Here is a 17,154-nt window from a genome sequence, read left to right on the forward strand (position 1 = left end):
CAGCGCGATACGGGACCCTCCGCCCTCTTTAAACAATGAGGGAGGCTCTCGGCAGAGTTCGCTACGCAGGAGACATGCTGGGGAGCAGGGGGTGGAAAAGGAGAACCACCACCTCCAGTTTTTGGCATTTACCCTCAATCCCCTCCTTACGACTCACCGCATCAGGGAAACGTACAGTTGCCTAACCAGGCCTGCCGTTTCACGCAGTCCCCCTCGTATTTCACAGATATCCGTGGAGCCTTTTATCACTTCACACACAAAGAACACATACGAAAGCCAAGTGAAAACACTGCTCGAGTACAAGGTCTTTAGTTTGGGACTTGCAGAGACCCAATTGCTTCATACTTCTGTAGCGATCCCTGGAGGCAGCCAAAATTCCTGTCCAGACTGTCCCGAGACCACCAAACTCAAGACGACACACGAGCCAAAGCTCCCGAAGGGAGTTTCCACTATCTACGCGAGAGGAAGAGTTTTACTGCCCCAGTGCCAGGAGAATTCTCCTCCTGCCTCCAGCCCTGGGTCTTTTGCTCACTAGTCTAATAAGCAACAGCTTAAAAACAAGCATATTCTGACATCCAAACACCATCCCCCCCCAGTCCCCCCCCCCAGTCCCCCCCGCCAAAAAAAAAAAAATCAGATGCGAAAAACTTACTTTTCTGGGCTTAACTTTGTCTTGTAAGTCGTACTGGCCTATTCCTTTGTAACTTATTCCAAGCCACCACGGGATTCCTTGTTTATCCTGAAAAATGGATGTCTACATGAACCAAGAGCTACTTAAGAATTAAGCAATCCCAAGATTACAGCCCGTTGCATTCTGTGACAAGTACGAGGAGGTACGGAACCAAGATTTTTTTTTTTTTATTTTTTTTTTTTTGCAAACAAATTGATGTGAAGTGGATTGCTGGAGTGAATGTCGAAACTTTCTCCCCCCACCTTCTCGGGCAGAGGCAAGAAACTAGGTTGTGCAAAGTGGACAAAAAAGCGACAGTGCTGCTGAAACAGGGGGGTGTCACTCGTTGCAGGAGTGGCTGTGAGGGGGGAAGGATATGGAACAGAAAAAAAAAAACCAAACCAAAACAACAAAAACACTGCGGCCAGTGACTGCATCCACTAAACTCAGGCACAGACAGCCATAGCAGAGAACAGCGCAAAACATCAGCTTCTCAGGTACCACAGTCACGGCCATGACTCAAAAGTAAGGAGACATCATCTCTGCTGAGCTCTTCTGCACAAAACACTTTGGCCCAGGCTCTGCTCTACAAACAATGGTGTAATAAATAAATAATGTGTATAATAAATAAATGGTGTATTTCCATCACTCTCCAAAAATATTTCTCAGCATTTCCCCACTGCGAGTACGCACCCACTAATCACCCGCCACTTAGAAGTAGTCTTTTCTATATTTTTTTTTTTCCTCCTAATCTTGATTAGAAATGTCTCTGGGGAAACTATTAACTGCTTTGGATCTAGAAGTGATAGCCAGTTTAATTAAGCTGATACGAATTTAGCTCCTGATAGGATTACAGCAGGCTTTACAAAGATTCCTTTCGGTCTTCTTGTAGCACATAATGCTTTGGTGCTCTCTGGAAACAATTTTTAAAGAATATCGAATGGGGAAAAACTTTAGAGTTTGAAAAATGGGGGGTTTAATTCTGACAGAAGAGTACTGAATCACCAAACTATTCCTACAGGAATGTAATCACATGTAATAAGCTAAGCAATCACATTATCTACGGGCATTTACTAACCTTTACTCCATAGTAATGAACTCCATATGTTGGCAAAGCTTCTACCACTTTCATGTACCTGTAGACAGATTTATAGCATATCAGATGATTTTCTCAGGAGGGAATAATATCTATTAACGTTTTTTTCACACATACATTCAGGACATGTCATTTGTCATTTGCATATTTTAAAAGACTTAATAATTGAAGGCCCATGTTCTCAGAAGAAAACTTAACATCCTGGCTCGGGGGTAAGATGTGATATTTTGGCCCAGCTAAAGCGAATGGAAAATCTCTTATACAACAAAACATTCAATCTCTTATCAGAAGGTCAGAGAACTGAAAGTAAGAATTCTGAACGGAACATACGAGCCTTTTGGGAAATGTTGGCGGTAAAGACCTGCCTATAATCATTCCATGATGGTGCTTTGGTTACAATGGATAAGCTCCAAATGAAAGTGTTTCTGCAGTTGTACAACTGTTTCACGAGACAATTCAGACAACCACTGAACAGAGAATTTTTTCCCTTGTTCCTATTGAAAGAAGCCCCTGAATTATTGAGATGGAGCTACAGGCATCAAAGTATGTCAGAAAAACTACGAGTTCTCTACACCGTGGAACCATGGCAATCATCTCAAACTTCTCAGTTTGTAACACATCCCGCGGCATTTGCCTGTAGGAAATATATTAACGGTAAATTAAAAATAAAATTCCACAGGCTCAGCATGCATCTTGTTCTTTTGAAAGCCCAATTCTGAACATTTCAACAAGCATGCCTTTATTGTTTTGGGTTTTTTATACAGGACCTAAGGTAATACTCGCCCTTCAGAGTTTGGTGTGAAAACAATTGATAGCAAGCAGGGCATGGAGAAGAGTCTTCCAATAAAGTAAGGTCCAAATAATTTCTTTTAGATTTGAGGTATCTGAATGAGAATACACAACCCTAACTGGAAGCCTGTGAAATCTGAAACTTCAAATAATTTAACTTTGAAATATAACTCAACAAAAAAAGAATCTGGCAGATACAAATGGTAAAGTTTGCAAGCAATAATGAGCAAAACAGCCTGCATTGCCACTTCTCAACAAAAAAGAAAAAGTAAAAACATCATCTTCACAAATTAACAAGTGTCATACTCACTGAACAATGGCTTGTCCTCTGGTCAGACCTTTAATTTGTGTATAATGCTCAATGACTCTGTCCTCACTGCAAAACAAGCACAAAACCCAATTTAGAGGCTCAGTGACTTTTTTCATGTGTGACGGCATCTGTCGAAATTCAGACGCCTGCTCAGCATGCAGAGGAGTGTCCCTCTCTACGTTTCTCGTTCTGGTTTTACATTCTGTTTCTTACCGATTTCTTTCCCACCCTTCATTAAGCAGCGTGGAGCTGCCTGGCTGATCCCTGCCATCGCATGCCGCCTTCCAGACTAATTAACGAATCGTTTCGGATCAGCCTGCTCTGCTGCAGGTGCTGCTGCTGCTGCACAATAATGGTACTAATTGTATAAATTCATTTTCACATTCTAAAGGACCAAAACTTCAAAAGGATGGTTAATGCTCCAGACGTAAGACAGAAGTAGTTAAACCAGAAATGTTTTCTTTCCAGTGTATTTTCCCCTGACATTTCATAGGTGAAGAAATATAGATTTGTCAGCAATGACCTTTTTGCATTTTCCTGTTATTTACTTCAACATTTTGCTTTAGCGGAACGCAAAATAAAATATGCATTTAAGTGTCAGACACTTGAAAGCAAAGAAAAACCCAGCAGTATTCATTCTGGAAAAAACCCAAATCATAAGCAAGTGCTGGCATATTTGAAAGTCCATCAGGCACACACAAAAAAATTGAAAACAAATGAGGGAGTCAAACTTGCACAGAGGGCATCAATTCCAAGGAAGCGATATCGTTGATTCATCCCAAACGCTGTGTTCCTTTACAAGCAGATTCAAGCCGCAAAACTGGACCTGCCTCTCTGTTTCCAGCTTTTCCACCTTATTTTTCTCCCCACGTCCCGTTGAGGAGAGCAGCCGGGTGGGCATCTGGCAGCCAGCCGAGGTCAGCCCACCACGGAGGCGCTGCTGCCTGCCAAGCTGCAGGAGCAGGGTGCTCTTTGCAAACCCAAGGCTTAGCCGGAGTTCAGATTTCAGCTCTTTCTCTAACCCCCGGTCCCCGCACATTCTCATCCAGCAGTTCCAGATCCAGCGATTTAATTCCAGCAAACTTTCAATGAGGGACCGGCAGCGGATCTCGCGTAATTTATAACCTCCTGAAAACTTGAAATGCTTCAATACAAGCAATTAACTCCAAGTCCTATGTCATGCACGCTGAAAACTTTTACAAGAGTTTGCAAAACTGTTTAAAAGTGATCGTGTCGTTACCGTTCATAGCAATGATTTACATTTTAAAGTAAATAGCTCACCAGTAAGCGAGTGATGGATGCTCCTGCAGCGTCTTGGTAGGAAAGACAGGCAGCGTCTTCAAGTCTTTTCTAGTGTTTTCATCACTAAAAACCAAAAATGGCACAGCGTCACTGCTAGTGAATCACAGATGCTATCGCTCGTTTCAGCGGCAGGAAAGGGCTGTATTTGCTACCCAAGAACACGGTGCATTGCCCCACATCAGGCTGTCACAGCAACGTAACTCTATAGGCCCTCTCACATGACAGTGATGTATACGGTGTCCTGCAGACTCATGGTGTAACTCATTATACAGACATGTGATTCTCAGGCCACTGCGGCGGGAGCGCCGTATCAATATTTACTTTGCACACACTCACTGTTTGCTGCGTGCAGAAAGAGCCCCGAAACAGCTGCAGAAGGAAAACCTCTGCCCAAAAAGCAAGGCTCGTAATGCTAATTTTTGCTCTGTCTTCCGCTAAAATCCTACCCCTAGACAATGCATTTCACAAAGCAGCACGGTATTTGTCAAATCTCAGAGTTTAACACTGATCTGATTCAAAACAAAGGGTTTCAGTTCATATACATTCAAATATTTTCACTGACAATAGCTTTCCTGGACTGCTCATTCTACAGAAAGTTCAAATATTTTGGACTCCAGGCCCAGCCTGGAACAAAATAAAAGGGGTTGAAGTATGCGAGTGCAATTTGTCACAAAAAAAACCCAGCAGAATATTTAAAAAACGATTTACAGGCATCAGTAAAATGGTTAATATTTTCTCCTTATAAGCTCCATTAATTCATCAGCTGAAGCTCGCACGCCTCATTTCTGCAGGATTTCTGCGTGCCTTCGCGGCAGCGCCAACGAGCACGAACATGACTTTTCTATGTACGGAATGCTTCAGTCACGTCCGTCAGCATCCGCCTCGACCTCTGCATCCAGGCTTTCCCTGAAGGTGTTTTCCTGCTCCTGACCTCTGTTTTCATCAGATTCCACTATCAGAGATTTCATCTGAGCTACGACCCCCCCCCTCCTTCCTTCAAAATCAGCACCCCGCGCATCAGTAGAGTGGAGAAATCTGCTCCGTGGGCACCGCGGCTCAACCTCTGCAGGTGGAGGAGGCAGCAAACCCCTACCGTGTTTCCATCTCACGCGGCAGATGTCACATGGAAAGTGCAGTAAATTAAAGCTTTTTGTTCCTCGGGCGAGCGCGGGCTAATCGCTCTGCAAGCTTCTTCCCCAGCCCTGACAATGCGCTTCAAACCCTGACTAAGAGGGACCACCTCTGAGGACGAGGAAACAGTTCAATCAACAGCCTATTTATTCTTCAGCGTCTTTGATGAAGTTGCCAAGAAGGGGGTCAATTAGCGCTGAGGAGCTGTTGTTGCTGAGCTTTGCCGGGCCGGAGCTCTTCTGCCAGGAATATGCACTTCTCTTTGCAAGCTGGCCAGCACCCAAGTGCCACAAATGGGGACATCTGGGTAGAAAAATCAGGATCTCTCCTCTCAACACTCAAATACAGCCAACGCTCACAAAAGCTGAAGGGGTTTTATTCAGCCCCTTAAAAGCCCGTTTTGATGGGATCAAAAGGCTGTAGGACATCTCAGCTTGCAGTGAAAAGGTAGATTACTGGGGGTTTGTGGGGATACGTGAAAATGCAGACAGAGCACCCCCTCCTGAGGCCTCAGAAACCAAAGCACAAAATAAAATAAAATAAAAAAACCAAACCAAAAACCCAAACCAAAAAAATCAAGCCCTGAGCAACTTGGCCTGATCTCACAGCTGATGTTCTTGGAGCAGGAGGTTCGACCAGACAACCTCCTGATGTCTCTTTCCAACTTAAGTCATAGACTCACAGGATAATTGATTATTAAAATAAAGTTTTCCTCCTATTTTTAAGCCTGACTCATAACTGCAATGGCTGATGTAGCAGTCAGGGTTGGCAGGGAAATGCAGTGAAGTCAGAGAGGTTTTGGAAGGAAGCAATAACAAAAAAAAAAAAAAAAAAAGCTCAATTTTACCAAACAAAAGGACTGTTTCTCTAAATATAGATCCTCAACCCGCAATATTCATAATCAGAGGTTTAATGGCTGGGCTCTGAGCCCCTGTTTAGAAACCTCGTTGCCAGCAAACAACAAAACGCCCAAGCCAGGGCTGAAGCACTAACGAGGCTGAAGCCGAGAGGCGAGAGCTGAGCTCCGGCAGAGGCAGCCGAGCAGGGGGACAGGTGACCCCCCACCAGCTGTCACCACCACAGCCAGGCGGAGAGGACCCATTATGGGGCCAGTAGCCTCTCCGTCACTGAGATTCTGCAGAAATGCCACGAATCCTAGCAGCTGTGTCCTACCATGCTCTGAAGTGCCACCTTTTGCACAATTTGTGGCCTCCAGCCGGGCTACTCGCCTTCCATTTGGACCTGGTTGAGTAGCTACTTACTTTATCCCCATCACATGCCAAAACGCAGGTGCTAGTTAAGCTTGAGTGATGAGTAGCAGCTCATCGATATGGAAATGTCCACCACTGAATCTAAACCGAGCACCAGCCAGCCAGCACACCCACCTCCCCAACAAGGTGTGGGCTCTAAGCTGGGACATATAGTCACCAAACGGCTGCAGTCATATCCGTATGTTCCTCCAGCACTGACCCAGAGCCACAGGCCCTGGTGCAGTTTGTTAGCAGGCAGAGTCCAGAGACTTACAGCAGATCTGGACCTTCTCTGTTCTTCTGCCAACCTATAAACCCATCCTTGCCTTCCTGAAGGGACCCAAACTCATACCCTGAGGTTCAGACACACCGTCCTGTCTATCTGCAGCTGGAGGGAGTCCATCAAAATAGATTTACAAGGCCTGAAAGTCCCTGAGAAGCCACATAAGGATTTTTTTTTTCCTGCATAATTGTAAGATAAAGCGTGAAACAGTCCTAGAAAAACGTAAAAGACCTGGGAGAAACAGGGCACAGCTCCTTGCACGCAGGATGCCTTCAGACAGCGCAGGCTGGCACGCAGCAGCCCAGATCTGCTGACTGCGCGCCCGAGGATTAGCATTTGGGATGATTCACGGCTTCAGGGATAATAAAAGCCTCAAATGGTTCTCCCCCTCCTTCCACAGAGTTCATTATCACTTCATCTGCACCGAGGAGCCCAAGCACGTCTCCCCTTGACCTTCAGGATCATTTTCCCAAGCCCTCCGAGACCCAGCCGTTCCCCAGAGGTGACAACTCCAGATAGCAGGAGCGACGGTTTGAATTATTACCTGTTCCTGTTTAGTTTCACAGCGATCACAAGGTGATACCGAAATCACAGGGCAGACAGCCCCCGCTCCAGATGTCCAACCGTCCATGCTATCTACCAACCGAATGCACCAGTGTTGTATCTGGTGTGTCCGTGGTCGGTTCTCATCAGGGCAGGAGGAGCACTCGGCTGTCAGGACGGAGAGGCCCACTCGCATTTAATCTGACCTCTGCTGTGGAGTGGGCTTCTTGGCTGGTGGTTCTTGGCATAATTTCAATACATAAACTTAAACTGCCCAGAGTCAATGAGACTGAATGTTTTTGGCATGAGGTTTGTTTATTCCCCAGGAGGAAAAATGTAGGAAACCCTCATCTGAAGTCTTTTTCCCCACTATGGAGAAGAATTAAAGAAAATCAGCAGATGGACCCTTTCCTTCCCATTCCACCCTCTAAAAATTGGAGTTTTCACTCTGGCAGGTATTGAGCAGAACTTGATCTGGGCAATGTAAATGAAAATCTGCATTGGACCCTCCTCATGGCAAACTTCAGCTTGCATTCTTGCTATTGTCCATATTTAATTTTCTGTCCCAACGTGAACAAACGCTGGGCAAGATGCTGTCCCAGCAGCATGCTCTGCTCATCAGTGCCAGCTCGGTGGAGATGGAAGAGCAGCTTGTCTCTAAAATAACCAACAGCAATATTTAACCACGTACCATACTATGAATAGGAGTTGCCCCATCCAAACTTACTATCTCCAGCAGCAAACCAGGACCGATCCCATGTGCTTCCCACAACCCACTGATGATACAGTGAAATTTTAGGCATCTTCCTAAAACCCCACCAGAAATCTGGGAAGGAACCAAGCCAGACTATCGTGGCACGCTCTGCCTAAAGCGCGTTACTGAAAATTAGAGACTTACATATTTATGCTCCCACAAAATGCATCTTCACAGCTTGTAATCAAGAGATATGACACTCCCTGCTGGGCAAAGATTTACAGAACTGTGCTAATTAGGGCCATTTGTCAATGGCTGCCCAGGGTTTTCCCTGCGCCCACTGTCAAAAACAACTTACGCCTGTTGCTAGCGCAGGTAAGAGCTCAGATGTAATAAAATGTGGTTAATGAGATTAGCATAAAACGTGAAGAGCGATAGACACACCCAGAGCAGCAAAAGCAATATATTGGACTACAACATAAAAGCTTATCAGCCCACATCATCTTTGTAAATATTAACAACTTGATAAGGATGGGACTTCAGACAACTTTTAACTGACTAAAGCGATGGCAGGTGTGTGCTTCTGCTGAATCGTGTTGATAACATTTTATAAGGTAGGAATTTATCACCAGGGAAAGCGCGTTGTATAGTGATTTTCCTCTGTTCTCAAAGCCTCTTGACCTGACAGAAATACTTACTCTTGTGTTGCTCTGTGATCATTGGAATAAATCAACTCCTGGGTCTTTCTGAATATCGTTATTTTACATTCGGTTAATTCTTGAAATTGATTTTAGGCACACCACAGGTAGAATTTAGAGTGGCCTTGTTTCTAAAAAATATTGACCAACCCCTAAAGTTAACCTGAAAGTTATTTCATGGACACCTGAAAACCAGCAGACACTTCTGAGAATTATAGATGAGCTACAAAGAAACGTCGAGCTTCGCGGCTAAAGGACGATACAATATTACCCTGCATCATGAAGATGCTTCAAAACCTTTCCATTGGGATTTTTCTTCTTACTCTGTTCAAGATATTTAGAGCTGGCAAAACAAATAGAAACGGCACACAATTAGATGCTTAAAAGCTGACAGTCTATGTTTTCAGCAGGCTGGTCAGGCTACTCAGATGATGTCAGTAACGGTCCGATTTCTTGAGAATAACCACTGAGTTCCTTTGCTATGCGACCACAAGCAATGCTATAACGGTACAAGAAGATCCCGCGTTGCTGCCCACACCTCAGCCTGGTCCTAAGGTGACCTTTTAAAGCGACCAGGCTTAGGGTAGCATCACCAAGGTCTCCAAAGCGCTCCGTTCCATACGTTCAGAGATGAGAGCTGGCAACACGGACCATCACACTGCAGCCGGACCGCTTCAGCAACAGGTGCCTCTTCTGTAGGCTTTTGGTTTTGTTTCAAAATAAATGGCAGGGCAGAGCGTGGCAACTCCGCGCTCCCGTGGAGGTTGGTCTGCCTTTCAAGGTACCACAAGAAACAGGTGTGAGGGGGAAGCAGCAAGGCAACGGAGGGGAAAAAGAATAATGAGCGGGGTTAAAAGTGCAAGAGAAAAAAGCGGGGGGGGGGGGGGGGGGGGGGCAAGAAGACAGAGTGGGGAAGGTACGGGGAGAGCCGATGGATTTAGCAGCTTTCGAGTATGTCAGAGCAGCGGGATCTTGGCAGTGGGATTCTGAAATGTGCTCTCTGACAAATCCTCTTTTGTGACAAACGCCAGACGTTTCCCATCATTTCCCAGCCTCAGTTTATGGTCTACTGGCACACTCAGGAAAGTTATTTTTCTATTGAAGGAAGACCAGGATCCGGAAAGGCCATGAACAAGGGGCTCCCGTTGGCTCAGGACAGCCAGAGCCGAGCCTTCACCCCCGGCCAGCGGGGAGCTTCGCCCGCGGCAGGGCTGCAAAGTCTGCCGCTCGAATACCGGATAGGAACCGCCTGCTCAGAAAGGTATTTGAAGGAGCATTTCTAAGAGCCTTGCAAAGCCGGTAACGTGAAAAGGAACACCATAAGCAGTGCAGAAGGCTTTTTCAACGCCCGGCTTGTTGTACATCTACGCTGTGGCCGTGCTGTGGATTCCCTCGCTGGGCCGCAACAGCAGCTTTGATTTCACAGCTCGAGAGGGACCTGCGCCAAACACAGAGCGTGGCTGGGGCCGGGCAACCCTTCCCCACGCACAGCTGGGCCACAGCTTTAGACCTCCAGGCCTGACCTCCAACACCAGCCCTGCTCTTTTTAGTCTAATTTCTCTGCTTCCCCAGCCCTGCCTGACCCTCTGAAAGAGCGGCAGCAGAACCCACTGATCTCACGGGGGTTTGGTGACCCTACTCCTCGGCTTTTGGAAGATGGACCAAGAGCAGCACAGACAAAGCAACATTTCTCTCAGCAGCTATATGCACGCACCTCCCTATCAAGGGACATGGGGACCAGACAAACAAGAGCGTGAGCTGCTCCCAGAGCCACCGTGGTGGATGGGGAACCATTTCCACTTTGCAGACGAGGAACGGGGAGCCGAGGAAGCAGTTCTCCGCGGCAGGAGCAAAACTACGACCTGAACCCGCCCTAAGTTCTCGGTTCTTCTTTTGCAGCTCTTGATGTGAAATAGGAATATCCCGAAGATAAAACCCTTTGGTCCTTGAACACCACACCTATCACTGCTGATGGCTCCGGGTCCCACGGATCTGGCGCGACACAGCCACATTTGGAGAACATCTCAGCTCAGCCATAGCCGCAGCACGCGTCGGCCGCGCTTCTGTCAGCCCAGCCGGGAAGCAGAGCGGCTCCGCTTTACCTGGGGATTTACTGCAGAGCAAAAGAGGACTGTTCACAGTTGACACAACGCCTGAAGGATCCCAAACCCTTCCCCGCAACAACAGACTGTTATTCCTAACATTCACGCTTTCTTCCTGTTCACACAAAAGTCAGATTAGCCATATTAGTCGTGGGGTTTTAGCATGTCTGAGTGCAACAGCAAATTTTAAAGCTTATCATCACAGCCCTGCGTGCTGATACAGAGATACGTGGAACCACAAGAAAAATAAAGTATCCAAGTAACGATAAAGGCCTGACAAACCCGCAAAAGCAAAAAAGCTGAGGCTGAAAAGCTGTCCTTCCATTTCCTCAAAGCACAAAACACACCCCACGTGACACACCCCAACCATCACAGGGAGGAAAAAGCAGAAGATATCTTTTTTTTCTTGCTTTTTTTAAAGCGAGGATGTTGTTCGGAGTCAGATCAGAGGCCAAACTCCTGCTCGCAGCTGATGGTGCAAGGCTGGAGAAACTCTCTGTAGGCCTGAGGAAGTTTTCCAGATGTGCAACAAAAGGGAGGTGAACGAGTACATCATAATGCAAAAGCCATGAAATCTAATTTTACAACAGGAAAAGTCAGCGTCCTTTAATGCTGAACCTGTACTTCAGGGAATTTCTAGGGATAAGGAGGAGGGCATGCATCTTTCACCTAAGGCCATAGAGCTTCACCATGATGCTGCTCCAAGCCTAATAGCTGCGGCAGCGACATGTTTGACTTGTCCCCTGCGTGGGGGACAACTTCTGGGGATGATGAATTTGAAAAAGTTTGAAAAAAGCACCACGCTTGCTTCATCTCTCATCTGCTTTCAATGCAGAGCACACATCCCTAGATGGCTGGGTTGTACCCACTGTAGTTACTAAGTTAAAAGTGCCTTAAAGGAAAAGAAAAGGAAAAAAATAAAAGAAAGAAAATAAAGGGACACTTTACTGTGATACTGTTCCTTACCAAACTGCCATAATTATATGTAAATATTGAAAGTACACTGCCATATGCAAGTAGTAAATCCCATGAGATCAGATTATTAAATTACTCAAAACATCCTCTTTTCTTCTCTCCATGTAATTCTTTGTTCACTTCACCCATAGTGCTTCCACCTAATTCAGCTTAATTCACCTGCTGCATAATAAGCATACCACACCAATTCCTTGGGAGACCTTACAGAAATGCTTTAAAATAGAAAATTGTAAAAAAACATTAAAGTTACATCATTGCAGAGGCTATGGTACGCTTTGGTCTGCCCTGAACTGTATGAATCCAGAAGTAGCACTAGTAGAAAAAAAAACATCTTGCTGTTAAGAGTCTAGCAGAAAATTAGGGTCTTAGCTACATTTTTTTTTTAATTGCACGTAGTTTACACATTGAATTTCCACTTTTTATTGAAAAATAAAACACCAGGAGACAACAACATTTTCATCTCAGAACTGCTGCTGAAGTGCTCCGAGAGATGGACCTCAGCATCTCCCTGCCCGCTCCCCTCCGCTACCCGTTCCTCATGGTACGCCGGGGTGTAGGACCCCAAAACCAAACTGCAGTGACTCATCAAGAAAAGCAAGGCTTGCACACTGCTATAGAAAAATTACTGTTTTTCAACCAGCTTTTCTCTGAAGAAGGTACAAGATTCACTTAAGCAGAGAGCTCTTTGGGAAAGTGGGTATCCAATACCTGTCAAGTAGGGGAATCACTGTCATTGTACGAAATACAGATCAAACGTGATTTTCCCTAAACTTGCTGATTACCTACCTCGGTTCATTAGATGTTCCAAAATAAAGTGAAAGAAACAATCAACCCCCTCAGCAAACAGGCTCTAAGTTAACACATCTTTGCTCGCCTTGTTTTAAATGAGTTACCGCAGAAGAGCGAGCTCAGGAAAGCACACAGCTGGTTTTGAGCGAGACAGAGTTAATGGTTCACGAACAAGTGCCTAGCGAGGTATTTAAAGAAAAAGTGTGCAGAGTCGCAGCCGAAAGGCAAAAATACACAATGACTCAACTCGGCAAACAAGGAGCCGTGGAGCGCAAGGAGCGCAACTGCAGGGCCAGTGCTGAGCACTGATTTCCAGCGAGGCAGCCCCAGCCCGCGGGGAGCAGCGGGTCACGCCTGAGAAAGCCTCCGCAAATATCAGCGCACGGGCATTTAAAGGGTGCACTTCCATGCAAAAAGAAAAATCAACCCCCAAACCACGGTGCTGCCTATGGCAGGCACCAGATGGATGCCTTGAGAGTGAATCCCACGGTGATCCACCAGCTTTGTTGCGTCACCCACCCGTATGCATGGAAGGAAACCCTAAGGGGCTGAAAGAAGCATCCAGACTGTGCTCAGGTCTTTGGCAGCCACGTGAGACCAGCGCAGGTGTCCCCTCGTAACCCATCCACAATCCCAATGGCCTTCAAAGAGAGCTTCCAGTGAACGGTTCACAACAGGTCTCCTTCCCCATCAGCACAGCCTGAGACGAGCAGGTCTGTGGAGCAACGAGGTTTGTGCTGGAGACCTGACACCCATGCCGTACCCATTTCAGGGCTTTCTTTAGGCCAGCTCTAGCCGGGCCCCACAGCCCGAGCGCCTGTGAGTGCCTGGCACACCTGTGGTGGGCTCCATTCATGCCACACGGACCCACCTTGAGCCCCCCGAGTCCTCTCCAGGATGCACGCCTGGGAGAGGGGAGTAGGAACAACTGGGAGATTTGGTCCAAATCTGCGTTGCTGCTCCGACCCCAGTCCTGCACATGGCCACACCTGGAGATTTGGTCATACGAACCTGGGGAGATTTGCAAAAACAGGCTGGACGAGCTGCCTCTAACAAACCTCAGGTGTGTCCTGTTTCTGACGCTACCTTAACCTTGGGGTAAGCGGCGCAGTGAACAGGTGCTTCGCTATCAGACAATTATTAACTTCTTTCCAGCAGCTAATTTCTAGCACTGCCCGCGTTATCGTTTCCACATTCTTTTCTACAAAGAGATTTTCCAGTTTGTCTAGAAAGAGTCGCCTTCCCAAGCAAACACTACCCAAAAACCTCATAGTGAGCGCTCACTCTTAATTAGGAGCAACTTGTTAATACCACTTTTCTGCACCTAGGCCGAGCATTTCATTTTTTCCCCTCAGTAAAGTTTTCAAATTCAGGAGTTTCTGAACCAACTACTCCATAGCCGCAGTTCGCAGGAGTATCTTTCACACAAACCTTTTCCTTTTACAAACTGGGTTTATCACCCATGTAATGATAAACCCCGGTGCCTCGCACATGTCAGCTATCAGGAATTCATTATTTTGTCTGTGTTATGTTATACCAGTCGGGAGTTATCTTTGCAGCCCACAGGCCAGAATCAAAATCGAATGCGTCAGCTATTTAAAGAAAATGGAAGCCCTCCTCCAGCAATTTAATTAAGTTTCAGGGAGCACAGCCGGGTTTCAGTCCTGGAAACGTTACTGGGGAAAATGTGATCCAAGATTATCAGTCAGAAAATAAAACTTTTTTAAAAAGTTACTTTCCTTATACAGTCCCTGCAGCTAATCTGATCTTAATAAATGTTTTTCTAATGGTAGAAGGACAGCATCTAGGACATCTCGGTTATAAACTGTCCCTTTCATCAAGCTACAAAGAAAAATAATACTACGTACTATTGTACAGCATTTTTGAGGGCAGATGCTTAATCTGTAAACTAAATACAGCTTAATCATTTATTTCCCAAGGAGACAAGACTTTATATGTTGCATATTTACATGATGAATAATTACCAGACTGCTCTCTTATTTTGCTTGCCTGCCAAGACATTAGCTTTCTTTAAAATGTAAATAAAATTTCTAAAATAAATAGAACATGGACGTTTTTCCACCCCAAAACTGAACCATGCCAGAAGCTGCAACTAGAATCAAATTCTCTTTTTAAAACCCTTGCATAGAATTTAAAAACCCAAGATTTTGTAGAAACAGGCTTGCAGCTTTTTCTGTTTCGTTCGCAAATACGAGAGCGGAGGAGTACAATTAACTAATGTAGAGTTTCAAAACTACTATTACTGACTAACCCCTTGCTTTGGGTTCTTATTACAGGAGCTGGAGAAATACAGATGGAAATTCAGTTTAAACAGAGAAGCAGTCAACTGGAAGCCATAGATGAGTCGTGAAAAGTGAACGCGAAGCGTTACATCCCTCCTCTCGAGCAAAAACATGCCCGGTCGTTGCACAGGAAGGCAGAGGGCCAGGGATCCGCAGCATCTCGGACTTGCTGGGAACGCGGCAGCTGCGAGACTCTGGGGAGGGACCTCTCTGCCCGCGGCAGCCCCGACACCGTCCCGCGGAAGGGGGAGAGGAACGGCTCACCGAGCATCCCCGTGACATGCTCTCCCATCACACACAGCGGGTAATTATCTTGGCTGGGATCACCAGTTGGGTAAACAGGAAAAGGAACTGGGTGTGCGGTGAGCTACGCCGATCGCGGTCCGCTGTCAGCTTCGTTAATCATTCCTCCTGCTGCCCACAGTCATTTTAGACTGCCTTTGAGAAACCAGAGGTGTCCAAAACAGGCACATATGCAATGGACATGCTGTGGGTGCAATTTTGAAGCATGTACTTAAGTTTTATCAAGAAGTCTTAAAAGCCAGGGTCCTCTCAAAGTGGGGCTTGGGTGGTTTATCTTACATAAAGTGTCTCTCCAAATGATAAGGCGCATACCCTTCTCCTAACAGCCCAGCCCAGGAGCCCACGGTCCTATTGCAAACCACCTGCAAGGGCCAAACCCCAAAGACACCGATATTTTCACGCTGTCAGTGCTACCAGACTGCAAAGTCTCTCCAGAGTGACCTTTGTGGTGGAGAAATCAAAAGTTTTTACTTTCTCCAAGCGCCCACACGTCAGGTTTGCTCGCTGAAAATAAACAGATTTCAAAAGAATGCGCTCACCCACTCAGCACGGGGGTAGGGGAGGGAGTTTCTCGGGAGACTGCTGCTCTCTGCCATCAAGACGTTATCTGAGAATTTGAGGAGCGGGTTAGGAAAGGGGTTACTGCAGAGCTGCAGGAGAATCTGAAGCATTCGGACCCTGGTACTGATCTGCCCGTTCTCAGCTGAAGTCAGCGGGAATGCCGCACAGTGACCCCACCGCGGGACGCGTCCCCACGGAAAAGCTCCCTCCGGGATGTGTGAAAAATCAGCCAGGCAGAGATCCCCAGCGTTGTCTGGACTGGCCCATTTTTCACTCCCAGAAAGCTAATCCCTAGGACTTCAGGCAATTCCTGTATTTACCCGCATTCATTCAGCACTAATCCTATCTAAAAAAAAAAAAATAAAATAAAAATTTAACCTGTGTGTTCTCACGTAAGCAGAAATGGTGCAAGAGCCACATTCCAGAAAGTGATTCAAAGGGGAATTGCCAAACCACAGCGAACATGGAACACGCCAAACGCAAACAGAGGCACCGCTGCAAGGATGTATTCCTTGTGTCACCGGCGAGTTTGGCAGGGGACACCCGTCCCGTGGTATCTTTAAGATACCCTGGTAATTAAGCTGGCGCTTTATCAGCGGTGGTCCGAACGACCACTTGTGACATGTAAAATGAAATTCCTTCACTTCACTGCCCCGGGACAGCTGGTCGCGCTCATTTGCCACGAAGGCATAACATATGTTTTGTTTAACAGAGGAAACAATTGCAGCAGCTATTTTCATGCAACTGTCAGGGGAAGAGCTACACTTGGAAAAAATCAGTCTTGTAGCACAGTATTCTTCCCTCCAATTTTCTTTAAATACTGCTGAAGGTAACCACGGGCGATCCGCTCCTTGCAACGTGTCCGCGGAGGCACGGAAAATAACCACAGACTCAGTTCTCGGGCGTGTGAAGCAATACTTATAAACCTATTTATGGCAAATGATAAGGAGTCGGTGTTAAGTTTAAACCACATAAGGGAGGCTTTCACCACAAAGGTAGTTTTTAACCTTAACCCTTTTGCTGGAGAATTGAGATCACGTGCCACAGTTGCTTAACAAGTTACTTCTTGTCAAGTGAACGGCGGTTCTCTGGTTATCTGTGCCTAAACTGAGTTAAGCTTAGGGTGTCCCTGTGAGATCAGGCGAGACGAGCCGTCTTTCTAGAGAAAAACCGCAGCACACTGGGGCTATAAGCAATACACTGCGGGTCGCAAAGCAGGTCTACAGCGCGACTAGGAACAGAAATTGTCTGTACAGCCAGCCCATCCAGCTGATCCTGGTCACAAGGACATCTTTTCCTCCCTGCAGGGGTGAGAGCACGCCAACAAGAAGGAGGAGGTTGTGGTGGACTTCACT

General features: G+C 46.3%; 1 protein-coding gene across 1 annotated transcript in view; it reads right to left on the reverse strand.

The window, feature by feature from the left end:
* The window catches only part of FRMD4B (FERM domain containing 4B), a gene marked incomplete at its 5' end in the record, with an annotated part of 65,255 nt that overhangs the window by 26,299 nt on the left and 21,802 nt on the right, over positions 1-17,154 (reverse strand). Inside the window, 4 exons of the mRNA XM_082487693.1 lie at positions 653-739; positions 1,749-1,806; positions 2,866-2,931; positions 4,147-4,230. Coding sequence (XP_082343819.1) covers positions 653-739; positions 1,749-1,806; positions 2,866-2,931; positions 4,147-4,230 — 295 coding nt within the window. The remainder of the gene's footprint in view (positions 1-652; positions 740-1,748; positions 1,807-2,865; positions 2,932-4,146; positions 4,231-17,154) is intronic.

Source organism: Vanellus vanellus (genome assembly GCF_965231255.1).
Source record: "Vanellus vanellus genome assembly, chromosome: 9".
Taxonomy (NCBI): Eukaryota; Metazoa; Chordata; class Aves; order Charadriiformes; family Charadriidae; genus Vanellus; species Vanellus vanellus.